At 41.9% G+C, this 13,060-nt stretch overlaps 4 protein-coding genes across 9 annotated transcripts; 3 read left to right on the top strand and 1 right to left on the bottom strand.

Moving 5' to 3' along the window:
* The first annotated feature begins 108 nt into the window (after positions 1-108).
* TfIIFbeta (transcription factor TFIIFbeta) lies at positions 109-1,115 on the top strand. The gene is made up of 2 exons (XM_036818772.3): positions 109-702; positions 761-1,115. The coding sequence occupies exons 1-2, from the start codon at positions 166-168 to the stop codon at positions 1,055-1,057; spliced, it is 834 nt and encodes a 277-aa protein (XP_036674667.3). The 5' UTR covers positions 109-165; the 3' UTR covers positions 1,058-1,115.
* On the bottom strand, positions 1,108-7,211 carry Cap-H2 (Chromosome associated protein H2). 6 transcript variants are annotated; one of them, XM_036818765.3, is made up of 10 exons: positions 6,832-7,211; positions 6,440-6,621; positions 5,788-5,990; positions 4,047-5,128; positions 3,625-3,845; positions 3,417-3,552; positions 2,722-3,362; positions 2,473-2,667; positions 2,364-2,409; positions 1,108-1,916 (listed from the first exon to the last, which is right to left on the bottom strand). In XM_036818765.3, exons 1-10 carry the CDS (start codon positions 6,857-6,859, stop codon positions 1,855-1,857), a joined length of 2,796 nt encoding a protein of 931 aa, XP_036674660.3. In that variant the 5' UTR covers positions 6,860-7,211; the 3' UTR covers positions 1,108-1,854. The 6 variants fall into 6 exon arrangements, with proteins under 6 accessions (XP_036674660.3, XP_036674659.3, XP_036674658.3 ...); XM_036818764.3 differs by having other exon boundaries at positions 3,625-3,881; XM_036818763.3 differs by having other exon boundaries at positions 2,179-2,409; positions 3,625-3,881.
* A 577-nt stretch (positions 7,212-7,788) lies between these two features.
* MED7 (mediator complex subunit 7) lies at positions 7,789-8,782 on the top strand. The gene is made up of 2 exons (XM_017075922.4): positions 7,789-8,200; positions 8,322-8,782. The coding sequence occupies exons 1-2, from the start codon at positions 7,865-7,867 to the stop codon at positions 8,652-8,654; spliced, it is 669 nt and encodes a 222-aa protein (XP_016931411.3). The 5' UTR covers positions 7,789-7,864; the 3' UTR covers positions 8,655-8,782.
* A 690-nt stretch (positions 8,783-9,472) lies between these two features.
* Positions 9,473-12,956, top strand: LOC108010921 (synaptic vesicle glycoprotein 2C). The gene is made up of 9 exons (XM_017075921.4): positions 9,473-9,727; positions 10,272-10,707; positions 10,774-10,952; positions 11,008-11,189; positions 11,303-11,689; positions 12,072-12,189; positions 12,248-12,407; positions 12,465-12,592; positions 12,655-12,956. Exons 1-9 carry the CDS (start codon positions 9,682-9,684, stop codon positions 12,708-12,710), a joined length of 1,692 nt encoding a protein of 563 aa, XP_016931410.3. The 5' UTR covers positions 9,473-9,681; the 3' UTR covers positions 12,711-12,956.
* Positions 12,957-13,060: the final 104 nt, after the last annotated feature.

A 13,060-nucleotide genomic window follows, 5' to 3' on the forward strand; every position in this document is an offset into this window, starting at 1 on the left:
AATTGGTAACCGAAGGAAACTATCGATAGTTGAAACCGATTGTTCCAGCGTGTCCGCCTGAAGTATATTTTGGTATATTTGAATAAATACAATTGGTATTAAAAAGTATATTTCTTGGAGGCTGATCAGTGGGCTTATTTCATTTCACCTTTTAATTCAAACAAAATGTCTAAAGACGAGAAGGACAAGACGCAGATCATCGACAAGGACCTGGACCTGTCCAACGCAGGACGTGGCGTGTGGCTGGTGAAGGTGCCCAAGTACATTGCCCAGAAGTGGGAGAAAGCTCCCACGAACATGGACGTTGGCAAGCTGCGGATCAACAAGACTCCCGGCCAGAAGGCCCAGGTGTCGCTTTCCCTCACACCCGCGGTACTGGCCCTGGATCCCGACGAAAAGATACCCACTGAGCACGTCCTGGACGTGTCACAGGTCACCAAGCAGACGCTCGGCGTATTCTCGCACATGGCTCCGTCCGATGGCAAGGAGAACTCGACGACTCCGGCGGCGCAGCCAGACAACGAAAAGCTGTACATGGAGGGCAGGATTGTCCAGAAGCTGGAGTGCCGGCCCATCGCCGACACTTGCTACATGAAGCTCAAGCTGGAGTCTATCCGGAAGGCATCGGAGCCACAGCGGCGGGTGCAGCCCATCGACAAGATTGTCCAGAACTTCAAGCCCGTCAAGGATCACGCACACAATGTGAGTCCAACCATGAATCCTTTGCTGGTTCTATTTATTTACATTTATATCCCTGCAGATCGAATACCGGGAGCGCAAGAAGGCTGAGGGCAAGAAAGCGCGCGACGACAAGAACGCCGTGATGGACATGCTCTTCCACGCGTTCGAGAAGCATCAGTACTATAACATCAAAGATCTGGTCAAGATCACCAACCAGCCCATTAGCTATCTGAAGGAGATTCTCAAGGATGTCTGCGATTATAACATGAAGAATCCGCACAAGAACATGTGGGAGCTCAAGAAGGAGTATCGGCACTACAAGACTGAGGAGAAAAAGGAGGAGGAGCACAAATCGGGCAGCAGCGATTCGGAATAGCATTAGCACTAGCAGATTCTTCGACTTACTTTCATTAAAACATATTTAAGTGATTGCATGATTTTGTTTTATTCCTTAAGAACTACTCATACATCTATGAAAAAAACATTATTTCTTACTGTTTGTAAATATACATTTGCTTGCCCTCTGGTAAATACATACATATATACACTATAATCTAGGCGACATCTTGCACATCTATTATCTAACTTTATCCTTATGTCCGAAGAAACTAATAATATACTTTTGTACAGTAAGAGATCAGGTACTTGATAGTAGTACTATCAGCTCATGAAGATTTCCAAAACAATTACTGCGTCAATCAAAAGGCCATTTTTCAAAATGTAATTAAAAGGTGAATGAAAATTAAATTTGTAAGAAATCATTAAAGAAATAAAACTATTAATAAAAAATCAAAGATGAAAAGGAAATAAAAAAGATCAAAAGAAATATAAATGAATAAAAATGTTTGAATTTCAAAAGAAAAAAGTAATAAAGCGTAAAATAATGGAAACTAAAAAGCGGCATTCATGCTTGAGGAAATCGAGCTTAGATAATACTGGCTCACTATTCTAAGAAAATATTGCGTCAAGTTAAGCTTAAAGCAAACTAAACTTTCTATTGCAAGTCTGTATAGGAAGCTAATACTAAGATTTGTACAAATATTCCCTACTCTAAACACATATTGCGCCATACATAATCTTAAATCAAAGGATACTATTGCAAGCCTGTTGAAATGAGGCAGCCTAAACTTACATTTGAACATAATGGATAATAAATCTATATCTGGCAAGATCTTAATTTAGCGCAGCCTCTTGATCTTGTTGTACTGCTGCGTAAAGTGCATTGTTCGCTGGGCCTGAAAATAATATAATATAAAGATTTACATACATAATTCGAATAGGGGAACACACAAACTGGATACTACAACTGGACGCGACGAATCTACACAGGGGCGTGAATATAACTAATCAACACATTTAGGACGGGACACAATACTAATTTAAGCGGGGTGCCGATGCCAATGAAGAGCCCATCGAAGATATCCCCGAGTCGGCATCGGAGGGAGTCGGCCTCATCTTTGGGATGGGCTGAATCAAACGCACAGTTTTTGCAAACACCTCGGGAGAAGCCATGTCCGTGGACTTTCGTTTGCTCGGCCCGGCCTTCATATTGATATCCGCAGCCTTTTGCGCCGATTTACTCTTGGCTGCACTCATGTTGCCGACGTCATCCTCGGGATGGATTTCCATTCGCTGCGTACTCTTCAGTTTCATATGGAACTGAGACATTTCGATGGGCTTACTTTTATCGCGATTTCCGAAATGCAAGGACACGTTCCCGTGGTTCGTCTAGAAAATAGGTGTTATTATTATTGCAGATGGTTTGTTTAAAAAAAAAACTCATTTACTAACCAGTACTAGTGAGGCCAGCATGTAGCGACACATGATACTAGGATCTTTGTCAACCATAACGTCAGCTAACGTGGCTGTTCCATCGCCCGCCTTGCAAACCTCCAAGATCTCAGTGCCCAGGTCCTTGATGTTAAAATTCTGGCGTTCATGAGCTGCCTCTAGAGCGGGAGCCAGTCTTCTATGCCAGTCTCGAATCTACAATGATTGCGTTAGCATGTTCTTCTATCGTTGTATACTCTGCATATTTACCATAGAGCTGGAATCGGGGATATCGGAGATGTCATTTTCCAGCGGCGATTCGGATCTTATTGAATCACCGCAGTCCTCGACGCCTGCATCCTGTATACTATCCTCTGGAGCTGGTGTATTAGCAGGCAAATCCTTCGCTGGTGCTTTGTCATTTAAGGTTGCTTCGTCTAGCAATGTGGAGATCTCCAATGCTGAATTGTCAAGTTGAGTGGTATCTAAAATTCCGCTGTCCAATGCGTTTGGCTTAGCGGTGTCGTCCAATTCAGAACTTATGTTCGCTCCCAATCCGCTCTCCATTCCTGAGTTAGCTGTAGCCTCCAATCCGCTTTCCGTTCCAGAGATTTCCTTCACTTCAAGTTTCGAGTCATCCGCACCCTGGGTCACTGTTTTGGGTTCAGTAGTCTCATTTAGCTCAGACGCTATTGACTCCCCCAACCCACTTTCCATTCCTCTGTTTACAGACTCTTCTAGGGCTTCGGCAACAGTTTCGTTAATTGTCTTACTCGCATGGTTTTCAGTTGGGTCTTCAACCTCAACTTTAACTTCTCCGATGGTAGAAACAGCGCCTGACCCAAGTCGCATGTCCTCAATATCAAAACCGGAGTCGAATGTAGGTCGACGTTGACGAAAGCCCAGGAAATCTATAAAATAAATGCATGACAAAGTGAAATAGTGCTGCAAAGCAAGTTACTTACTAAACTCCTCGTCAAACTCTAAGGGAGAATCGGGACTCCTTTCCGTTGTTTGGGGCGCTTCTTTATCTGTCCGCAAAGTCTGAGCTCTGGCCGCGGTTGGAGGCTTTGGTTGTGCTTCTCGCCTGGCAGGAAGACGCTGAAAATATTTCATGTTGTTTTTAGGTTTGCTCAGATATAAAATAAAACATATTTGACATTCGACACTCACCGCTTGCTTGAACAAGTCAAACGCTGTTGGAAGTTTAAAGAAACATTTACGACGCAGGCCCTTATGTGGAAGTCTCAAAAAATTCAGCAGAATGGGGTAGCAGACCTCCCTGGGAACATTCACTGCCACATCGTCATTCATCTCAATAATTTGAACAGTCTTCGCTTCCACGTCTTCCGAACTGATTATTAGGTCCGTCAGCAGGCGGTGATCTTCTACATCTGAAAGAACAACACCTTCATCGTCAAAAGACTGGCCTGCCGTGACAAATGCAATGAACGAATGCAAGTGCGGGATCAAGTGCCAAAATAAAAAAACAAAGAGAAACGATAACGTGAGTATTTTTAAAACTAAAAAAGGAAGGATTAAAAAAACACTTATCCTTAGTACGCTTGGCAGGCGTTGGTTTGCCATTGGTTTACCTGTATGCACGTGGGAGGAATCGGAAACCTCTTCCATACCGATCCCGGAATCGATTTGCAACAGCTCCTCGAGAGATTCGTCTTTAGGGGGTGGCAAGTCAAGTTTCGTGCTGTCCAAGACACTGGACTCGTTGATGGCCAACGTGCTGCTCAGCGGGGGATTTTCCAATTGACTAACACTCAAGGAGTTATCAACCTGGCTGGCGCTAAGGGACGAGTCCTGCACTTGACTTTCGCCTAAAGCGGAGTCAACTTGACTTTCGCTTAAGGCGGAGACAACTTGACTTTCGCTTAGAGCGGAGTCCACCTGGCTGACGTCCATCGTGGTATTGATCGTGCTGTCCTCCTGACTTGTGTTGATGGATTCTCCCAGTCCCAAATCTACTGACATCTGATTTTGCAATCCACCGCCGGTGGCCAGTGTTAGATCGTTTTCCCCCGTCATCGGTTGATCGACGTCCATGGCTTCTGCAAAAGCGGTTTTATCCGAATCCATGAGCTGATTCTCCTCCAGTCGCACTTTTTTTGCCAGCTCCGTTTCCGTTGTGCCATCCAGTGATCTTTTCCCCGATTCGTCCATTCTTCTTCTCGTCCTGACAGTGGCTCCATAGCGTGCGGCCAGCATTTGATTTTCCAGTGCAATGTACTCGTCCAGGTAATCCTTCGTAGTCATGTGTTCGTTCAGTATCTCCGCAGTGTTCACCTGGTTCGAATGCACATATTCCTTGATCAGATTCAACCGCTCGAAGGGAATGTCGGGCAGCAGCGTGTTATATCGATGCTCCACATGATACGTAAACATTTTGTACTGCTTCTTCTCGTCCTGGTCGTAGGGATTGTGGGGATCCACAATGGGAGCGTGTCTCCACAGGTTGGGCGGCGTGTGATCCTGATAAAGGTACTCTATCGTCCGATTCCTCGTGCACTTCACAAAGCCCGTCTGGTTGAATCGTTTCTCGTCTGACATCGTCTTGAATCTTCGCGGTTCCACGGTGAGCAGATAGGGATCTACTTCCTTCTTGGTCAGCTTTTTGGCGCGACGTTTGCGCGGCTCTTCCGGCTTAGGGGCATTGTTGTCCGGTCTGTAAACGTAATAAGAATAAAAATTAGTATATCTGTAAAAGTCAGATTAACAAGAATTGACCCTCCTCAGTCTAAATATTGTCTAAAATTATGTTTATTATTATCTTTGTTAAATTTTATTTTAATCAACTTAATCGAATTGCTTAAGCAGTCAGAAATGATAAGATTTCGATTATTTAGGTCAAGTGAGCTTTTTATATTTTGGGTTGTGCTGATAATTTAAAAAAAATGTCTTTAAAAGCTGATTACTATGTATGTCTAGTTTAATATAATAATGTGTATGATCAAAAATTGTTTAATGGTGTTAGTGGCTGATGTTTAATTTTATGAATCATATAATGCCCATGTTCACCTCTCTTTTTGTCTGGCTCATTACTCATATACATATTTCTGTACTCTCTTTTTGTTTTAGAGATTCCAAAAACGTGTTTTGCCATTCATTAACATGTGATTAAACGGGAAGCGAAGCCGGCTTCACTGAACTGATATTAACGTAAACAAAGCCAAAGATGGGGGCGGAACGGAAAGCTCGATAAGCGGTATTTGGTATTCTGGAGTGATAAGAGACAACGCCTGTACAGACATAATGGCGTCAATCGCGGAGCACATGGCCTTATCTTCCCTTTTCTACTTTTCTCCTCTTCTGACTCCAACTTACCCACTGCTGCCGCTGGGCGACTCCTTCTGAGGCTCTGAGGTGAGCAGGGCTTCGATCTGGTGCTCCACCACCTGGTACATGTACTCCACGCGGTCTCCATAGATCTTGCCGCAGTATTGGAGGGCACTTCCCGCGGCCACGATGGCCGATCGCCGGGAAACATGGTTGCTTCCCAAACAGTGGCGCAGTAGCTCCTCAATGTACTGTAAAATATAATTGATTAGTTAGATGGTATATGAAAACAGGTGATTTTATAAATAATCTACTTTTCTTAAGATTTTTATGAGGCGTTAGTAGTAGCTTTCTGTTTTAATATTAGCTGATAATAAATATAAATGTTTTAAAAAGTAAGTTTTTAGATAGGTTGTTTATTGAAACTAATTAGTATTCACTCTTAATGATATACAAGTTGAATTTTTAATTTTTACCATCAATTTTATTTCAATATATAACTCATAGTCCTTCAATCTTCAATGCCTCTTCATGTTCATATTATCTTTAGTGCGTGAATAAAATGTATTACTTATTACGAGTTTCACTGTATTTCGAATAAGCTTAGAAAGCGGTTATACAAGATCCAAAATAGGGAACCCAACTTGAGAGCCGCCTGAAAAGTGCGTAGCTATCCAGTTTTCTGTAACATAATACTCACATATCCCAGTGATATCCGCAGGTCTGTGGAGTAGTCGGTGTTCTTGGAGAGTTCCTCGAGCAGGAGGATCAGCGAGCCGAGGTCCAGCTGCTCATCGTAGGTGAGGATACACTTGGCCACCTGGGTGCCAGGTCGATTCCGGGCGATTTCCAAGATCTGTTTCCGTGCTTCGCTGAAGGAGGCTTCGCACATTGAGGGGAAAAAAGCAGAGTTTGGTTAAACAATAACAACACACCCAATCGCTAATTCGCTTTTTTGTTTATTTCGGCCCACACGCACACAGAGGCACCATCACACGAGGTACACTGGAAATAGCGCTGACTTAATCGATCGGAGATCGACGCCTGGGGCTCCGAAGATTGCGATGGCGTTACTTAACCCCCGGTGCTTACCCGCCTCTTCCGGGGATGGCCGATCCATGGTTCACTGGTCGAAACTACGAAAAGTGTTTCTCAAGATGGGTTTCGCACATTTTACAGGCATTCTGGGAGCACTTTGATTTGCACAAACACTGCAAACACGCACACGAACAAACAAAGTGGACACGAGGTGTGGGGGAAAACAAAATGGTGGAGTGGAGACACGCCGTCGTGTCGTCGATGGTCCAACTATATGGTTTGTCCCCGACTTGGTCCTATTTCCGCGTCTTGGGTTTCATTTCCTTGCGTGGAATTGGCGCGAATCGGTGCAGGAACAATTTCCTATTCACCCCAAGATATATGTATTTCTTATTTTGTTTTGCTCTCCGAGCGAGTAGCGAATGAGAGAAGAGGAGCACGAAAAATGTAAAGGGCAATGCTGTTAAGTTGGCTACTAGGCGTGGTCACCCTAATTTATCGATAGTTCTTCTCGATATATATCGTTCGGTATTTTCAGCGCGGTGAATACTAAATATATAATAACTAAAAGTAACTGCTGTTTAAGGTGCATTATTAATTTATTTTATTTTCAATATCAGTATTGAGTGCTTCGGTGTTCTCTATAAAAAGTTACAAAATAAAAGTCATTGACTGATTTATATGTTTAAAGAATAAAAGTCTGAGTAAAGCTTCCATGCCTTTTATTGTCGATGTTCCTTCCTCGACAAGTAAAATAAAAGTATGAAGTAATTGTTATACTGACATTAATTATAAAAGTCCAATGATAAAACATTATCAATAGATATCAATAGTGTGCATCACTATAAACTTTCCTGCATTTCTATCTATTTGGATACCTATCAAATTTCAAAATAAAGTTTATAAAAGTAACTGTTTTTTGGGTCCGTGATCTGTAATATTAATAATTTTAGTGGAGTTCCGAACCTTTGTTGTGGTCATTTTTGTCATTTTTGTCGATAAGGCCATCACTATCGTGAGTGATTGGCCAGCTCTAAAAGTGTCATCACTTCTTCAAAACAAATTATTTCTGCATTGCATTGTTTATATGGAAATGTCGAATCAGGAGACCCAGGTTTCAAGCCTGCCGATGCCGCCGGAGCGGTACATCGCCAACTACACGGAGGAGAACATCCGCCGCAACCGGGCGCCACGCCCACCGCCGCCGCCCTCGCAGCACGAAGTCTACAGCATGTTTGGCATCCAGTACAACAACGACGAGATGATCCGGAGTCTGGAGTCGCAGAACATCAAGCGACTGATCCCCATCCACTTCGACCGGCGCAAGGAGCTCAAGAAGCTCAACCACTCGCTGCTGGTTAACTTCTTGGACCTCATCGACTTCCTCATCCTGAATCCCGACAGTCCGCGGCGCACGGAAAAGGTGAGGATTCGGCCCATGAGAAGGAAGAGGGCATAAGACCTTAAAAATAATATGTAGAATAATCATTATATGTGCTTTATAGATATTTTTCCAATTTAACTGTAATCTCTTACTATTTCAGATTGACGATCTGAGTCTGCTGTTTGTCAATATGCATCACCTCCTCAACGAGTTCCGGCCCCATCAGGCGAGGGAAACCTTACGCGTCATGATGGAAATGCAGAAGCGACAGCGCGTGGAGACCGCCACACGTTTTCAAAAGCACTTGGAGCGAGTGCGCGAGATTGTCAACACTGCCTTCTCAGCATTGCCGGTTCTGGGTGACGATGACGAAAGCGGCGGGGCAAAGATTAAGACGGAGGTGGATCCCCAGGAGGCAAACGCGGCGGCCAAAAACGATCCCAGCTACCAGCACGATCGCATGCTGTGCAAGCTGGTGGACGCCATTGAATGAGTTGGCATAGACTGGATATTGACACTTGAGTTTGTGTCAATCATTGTGAACGGCTTTGGATAGAAGAGCTCCTCATATTTATAACTGCTTTTAGTGTAAGGAAATAAACCCAATTTGTGTGATGAGAACCTTCCACGTCTTATGAGTAATTCATTCACTTGGCTCTAATGTGTTTAGTCATCTTAGAGATAATTTTAACACAGATAAGATCACCCCTCTGTCGTGTGGCCGAGATAAAAGGGAGACGTTTAAGCATCCACAAATTTCACCATTGAAATGACGTAGTCAGCTCGGAGTAATATTTAATTGTACGCTCATAAAACAAATAGTAATTCTTCCATAATAAGAAGACTTTTAACTTACTTTTTGAAACGTGAACACCACACGTTTTCTTACTTTTTATGGTTGCTACCTCATGGTATTATCGTGACTATTATGGTCGCACAGTCGGATCAACATTAAAATTATCTTAAGATGGTAGTTAAACGAAAAAATTGTCTATATATACTTTTTTCCTTAAAGGATTTTAAATTGCTGTGTTGAAGGTTTTGTTCACCGTTTTTTAGCATGTCTTGAAATAATTTTTTTGTAAGAAAAATTGTATTTAGTTGATTTTTTTATAAATAAATTTAAGTTTTATTTTATGTACTGTACTGTATCTAACACAAAGTGTTTTTGCTGGATAAACATGGTTTTATAACTTTATTAGCTTCCTTAGATTGTAAAGATCACGATAAGAGAGCTGTAGCTGAGTGAATCTTCACCTTTATTGAGGCAAACTCCGATAAAAGCAGGTGCCATCCACTCTAGGAGATCACTTCTCGTGCAGCGTTGCAAGTGCCAGCTATTCTCGGTGGAATTATAATAAGCTGAAAACCCTTAACTCGGTGACTGTGAACTGAAATCTTCAAGGAATTTGTGCTTACGCTTTTTAATCAACAACTGCAGCGCATCAATTGAACTGAACAATTAATTTCAAGAGCGAACCAATTGTAAAAAGATATAGTGACAAGCCGTAAACGCTGAGATGTCGGAAAAGACTGTTGAAAAAGTGGATTCTGAGAAAAGCAAAGGTAAATGGAAAAGCTGTTAAAAAGTGGTTTCGGGCTAAAAAAAATCAGTTTTATAACGGAGATAAGTGCACAATAGAGAAAATTGCTAATGTGATGTAATGGAAAGCCATAAAGACTTTCAAAATTATTACCAAATTAAATTATTACATAATTTGCTTAATAGCAAAACGTGTGGAAAATATAATTAACTAAAAATAACTTTTTTTTTTGTTTTCCTTTATCATATTTACATAGAGTTTTATATTGTTGTGATTCTGTGTAATCTGTGTTTTGGTTTAGATTCTTATAAACTAGTATAAGACGTAATATGTGTGGAAAAGTTTTGATAAGATTTTTAAGTCGGATAACATAGCAGTTCCGAAAAATTATACGATTTATTATATTATACGTATTATTTTACATTTTAAATTTTTAAATTTTAAATTTTTAATGGATTTGCAATTTGTTTTTAAGTTTAAGATGTGAAAAGATTACAAAATAGTTTCCATAAAAACTGATATATGTACTTGAGTTCGTAAAAACTTAACTATCTTATCGTTTACAGGGCTGGAAAATGATAACGACGGGGATGGGAATTCAGATAGTACGGCGGAGGCAGCAGCCACGCCCACAGAGGAAGGTCCTGCCACTTTCGATAAGGCTATCACAAGCTCTGGTTTTGGGATCTTCAATCTAATGCTGCTCATCGTCTCCATTCCCGCCCAGAGTGCCGCCATCTTCGAGTCCAGCTCCATGTCCTACATCCTGCCGATTGCCGAGTGCGATCTTCGCCTGACTCTGGAGGACAAGGGAGTACTGAATGCGGTGGCCTACGCGGGCATGACCATATCGGCCATAGCCTGGGGCTATCTGGCGGATACCAAGGGTCGCAAAAAGATTCTCTACTGGGGCTATCTCATAGATGCGGTGTGCGTTTTTGGCAGTGCATTGAGTCAGAATTTCACGATGCTGGTAGTTTTTAAGTTCTTGGGAGGATTGGTGTAAGTATATAATTCTTTTGCTTTCATTATCAAGTATTTTGTTTTTAATTTTGTTATATCCAAAAGGGTAAATGGACCAGCTGCTGTGTTGTTTACTTATTTGACAGAAATGCATGGTCCAAAACATCGATCTTCTGTTCTGATGATCGTTGGTATGGTCACTTCTACCGCCACGGTTTCACTGCCCCTTCTGGCCTGGGGTATTTTCCCTCGAGACTGGGACTTTGAGTTCTGGGGTTTGCAAAGTAAGTTAAAAACCTATCTTAATCAAGCTCAATTTCTAAAATGTTTTTAATTCAGTTCACAGTTGGCAAATTTACCTGTTCGTTCTGGGTATACCAAGTTTGGTCAGTGGTGTGATTTTCTGTTTCATGCCGGAGAGTCCTCGATTTTTGATGGCCCAGGGAAGAAACGAGGAAGCGCTGCATGCCCTCAAGCTGATCTACCATGTCAACAGCCGCAAGCCCAAGGATAGCTATCCAGTAAGTAGATCATTTAAAGTGTTCTGTTTTTAAAAAGCCTTCAAAAGGTTTTATAATTTATTAAGATATAAGTGATTATAATTATTAGATAATAAATGAGCCATTTTTTGCAGATCAAGGCCCTTATTCAGGAGGCTCCTAATCGTAAGGCCGTTAATGACGAGGTTATCTACACCATCGAGGAGAAGTCCGGAAAGGTTCCCATAAAGCGACCATCGAGAACGCTGGCGGAGAGTCTTCGAGCTGGACTGCAGCAGATGAAGCCGCTGGTCAGGAAGCCCCTGCTGGGACTGTCTATCTGCTGCTATGTGATGCAGTTCGGCATCTTCCTGGGCATGAACACAATCCGGCTGTGGCTGCCGCAGCTCTTCGCCTCCATGGCGGAGTTCGAGGACCTCCATGAGGGCGATGGTGTCGATGCCAGCATGTGCACCATCCTTGAGTTCAGCGTTAATCGCACGGCGGAGACTGCCCTAAATTACGCCGAAGCATGTTCCGTGGTAGGTATTAAATAAAACCTAAAAATACGAGATCTACATAGATAAGAGATCTGGATTTGAAGATTATATCAGGTCTGGATCTGAGGGAAGGGCTTATCTAGCAGCTCTCTAAACGCCTCATCACCGTGATCGTGACGTGGTTATCTCTGCACACAAAATAAAAGATTACCATAATCGGTCATAAATTTGGGGTTTGTATACCCTAACAGAGAGTCTTATAATTTGATTGCGCATCATATGTTTTACTAGTCTAGTACATATATATTATATTTTCATTAAATATCACCAGGTTCCAAACATTTTTGAGAAAACATAATAAGTTTTATAATAATCTAAGTTATTATATGTTTAGTATTGATACTGATAACATTTTTCCTTATAGCCCAAGGTAATATCGATGGATATGTATCTGAATAACATAATTGTATCGGCCACTGGATTTGTGGGTTACTTTTTTGCCGGAGGAATTGTCCGTGCCCTGGGTCCCAAGCGCATGATGAGTAAGTTTATCATAAAGTTAAATATTTTCCAAGATATAACCTTGTTTTATTTATCCAGCTTATGGACTCTTTTTGTCGGGAACCTTTGGCATCATGCTTTACTTCTCTGTGAGCAGTCTTATGACACTTATTGTGGCGGCCACCTTCCTGACAATTACTGGAATTGCTGTCTCCTCACTTCTGGGAGCTGTGGTGGCCCTTTTTCCCACTCAGTTAAGGTGAGTTATATTATCTTCCGATCGAGAAAGGATTAATCCAATGTTTATAAACTCTAGAACCGTTGTGGTGGCCATAGCCATGATGTGCGGACGATTTGGAGCCCTGTCTGGCAACTTACTCTTCCCGGTGTTTGTTCAGATTGGTTGCTTGCCTCCCTTTATAATGGTCTCCTCAGTGCTGATATGTGAGTTAGAGTTATTACCGACCAAAACACTTTACTTAAATTTATTCATATTTAAATCTCAGTGGCGGGCGTGCTTTCAATATTTATGCCCAATCCTGCAAAGGCGGCGTTTTCTTAGATGGACTTCGGACTTCCGCTTTCGTAACCCTTGCTTAAAGGTTTCCAGTCTAAGAATGAATTTTAAATGACTTTGGTTTCATCCAAACCAGTTACCCACTTATTTAAACCAGATCTTGCGACATTAGCTTAGCTTTTGTTTAGTTGTACAAATTAGAGATAACGAATTATCTGGAGATAGACGCTGAACAACTATTTATATTTACCTTAAGTAATCAAATTAAATATATCTTTATTGCTACACGAACTACATTGTTTGGACAAATCACAGCAAAGGGTGTGTATCCCAAAGGATACGTCTGGTGAACAAGGACAAAAGTCGTCGAAAGACATGCAAATCTCATTAACACC

Source organism: Drosophila suzukii, chromosome 3 (genome assembly GCF_043229965.1).
Source record: "Drosophila suzukii chromosome 3, CBGP_Dsuzu_IsoJpt1.0, whole genome shotgun sequence".
Lineage (NCBI taxonomy): Eukaryota > Metazoa > Arthropoda > Insecta > Diptera > Drosophilidae > Drosophila > Drosophila suzukii.

Excerpts from the sequence above, each read along its gene's own strand:
- TfIIFbeta (XM_036818772.3), top strand. The coding sequence starts at position 166 with ATGTCTAAAGACGAGAAGGACAAGACGCAGATCATCGACAAGGACCTG. Across the intron at positions 703-760 it reads TCAAGGATCACGCACACAAT|ATCGAATACCGGGAGCGCAA; the intron begins GTGAGTCCAACC and ends ATATCCCTGCAG.
- Cap-H2 (XM_036818760.3), bottom strand. The coding sequence starts at position 6,859 with ATGGATCGGCCATCCCCGGAAGAGGCGG. Across the intron at positions 3,882-4,046 it reads TTCCTCCCACGTGCATACAG|GCCAGTCTTTTGACGATGAA; the intron begins GTAAACCAATGG and ends TTGTCACGGCAG. Across the intron at positions 2,410-2,472 it reads TGCTGGCCTCACTAGTACTG|ACGAACCACGGGAACGTGTC; the intron begins GTTAGTAAATGA and ends CCTATTTTCTAG.
- MED7 (XM_017075922.4), top strand. The coding sequence starts at position 7,865 with ATGGAAATGTCGAATCAGGAGACCCAGGTTTCAAGCCTGCCGATGCCG. Across the intron at positions 8,201-8,321 it reads GTCCGCGGCGCACGGAAAAG|ATTGACGATCTGAGTCTGCT; the intron begins GTGAGGATTCGG and ends TTACTATTTCAG.
- LOC108010921 (XM_017075921.4), top strand. The coding sequence starts at position 9,682 with ATGTCGGAAAAGACTGTTGAAAAAGTGGATTCTGAGAAAAGCAAAG. Across the intron at positions 10,708-10,773 it reads AAGTTCTTGGGAGGATTGGT|GGTAAATGGACCAGCTGCTG; the intron begins GTAAGTATATAA and ends TATATCCAAAAG. Across the intron at positions 11,690-12,071 it reads ACGCCGAAGCATGTTCCGTG|CCCAAGGTAATATCGATGGA; the intron begins GTAGGTATTAAA and ends TTTTCCTTATAG.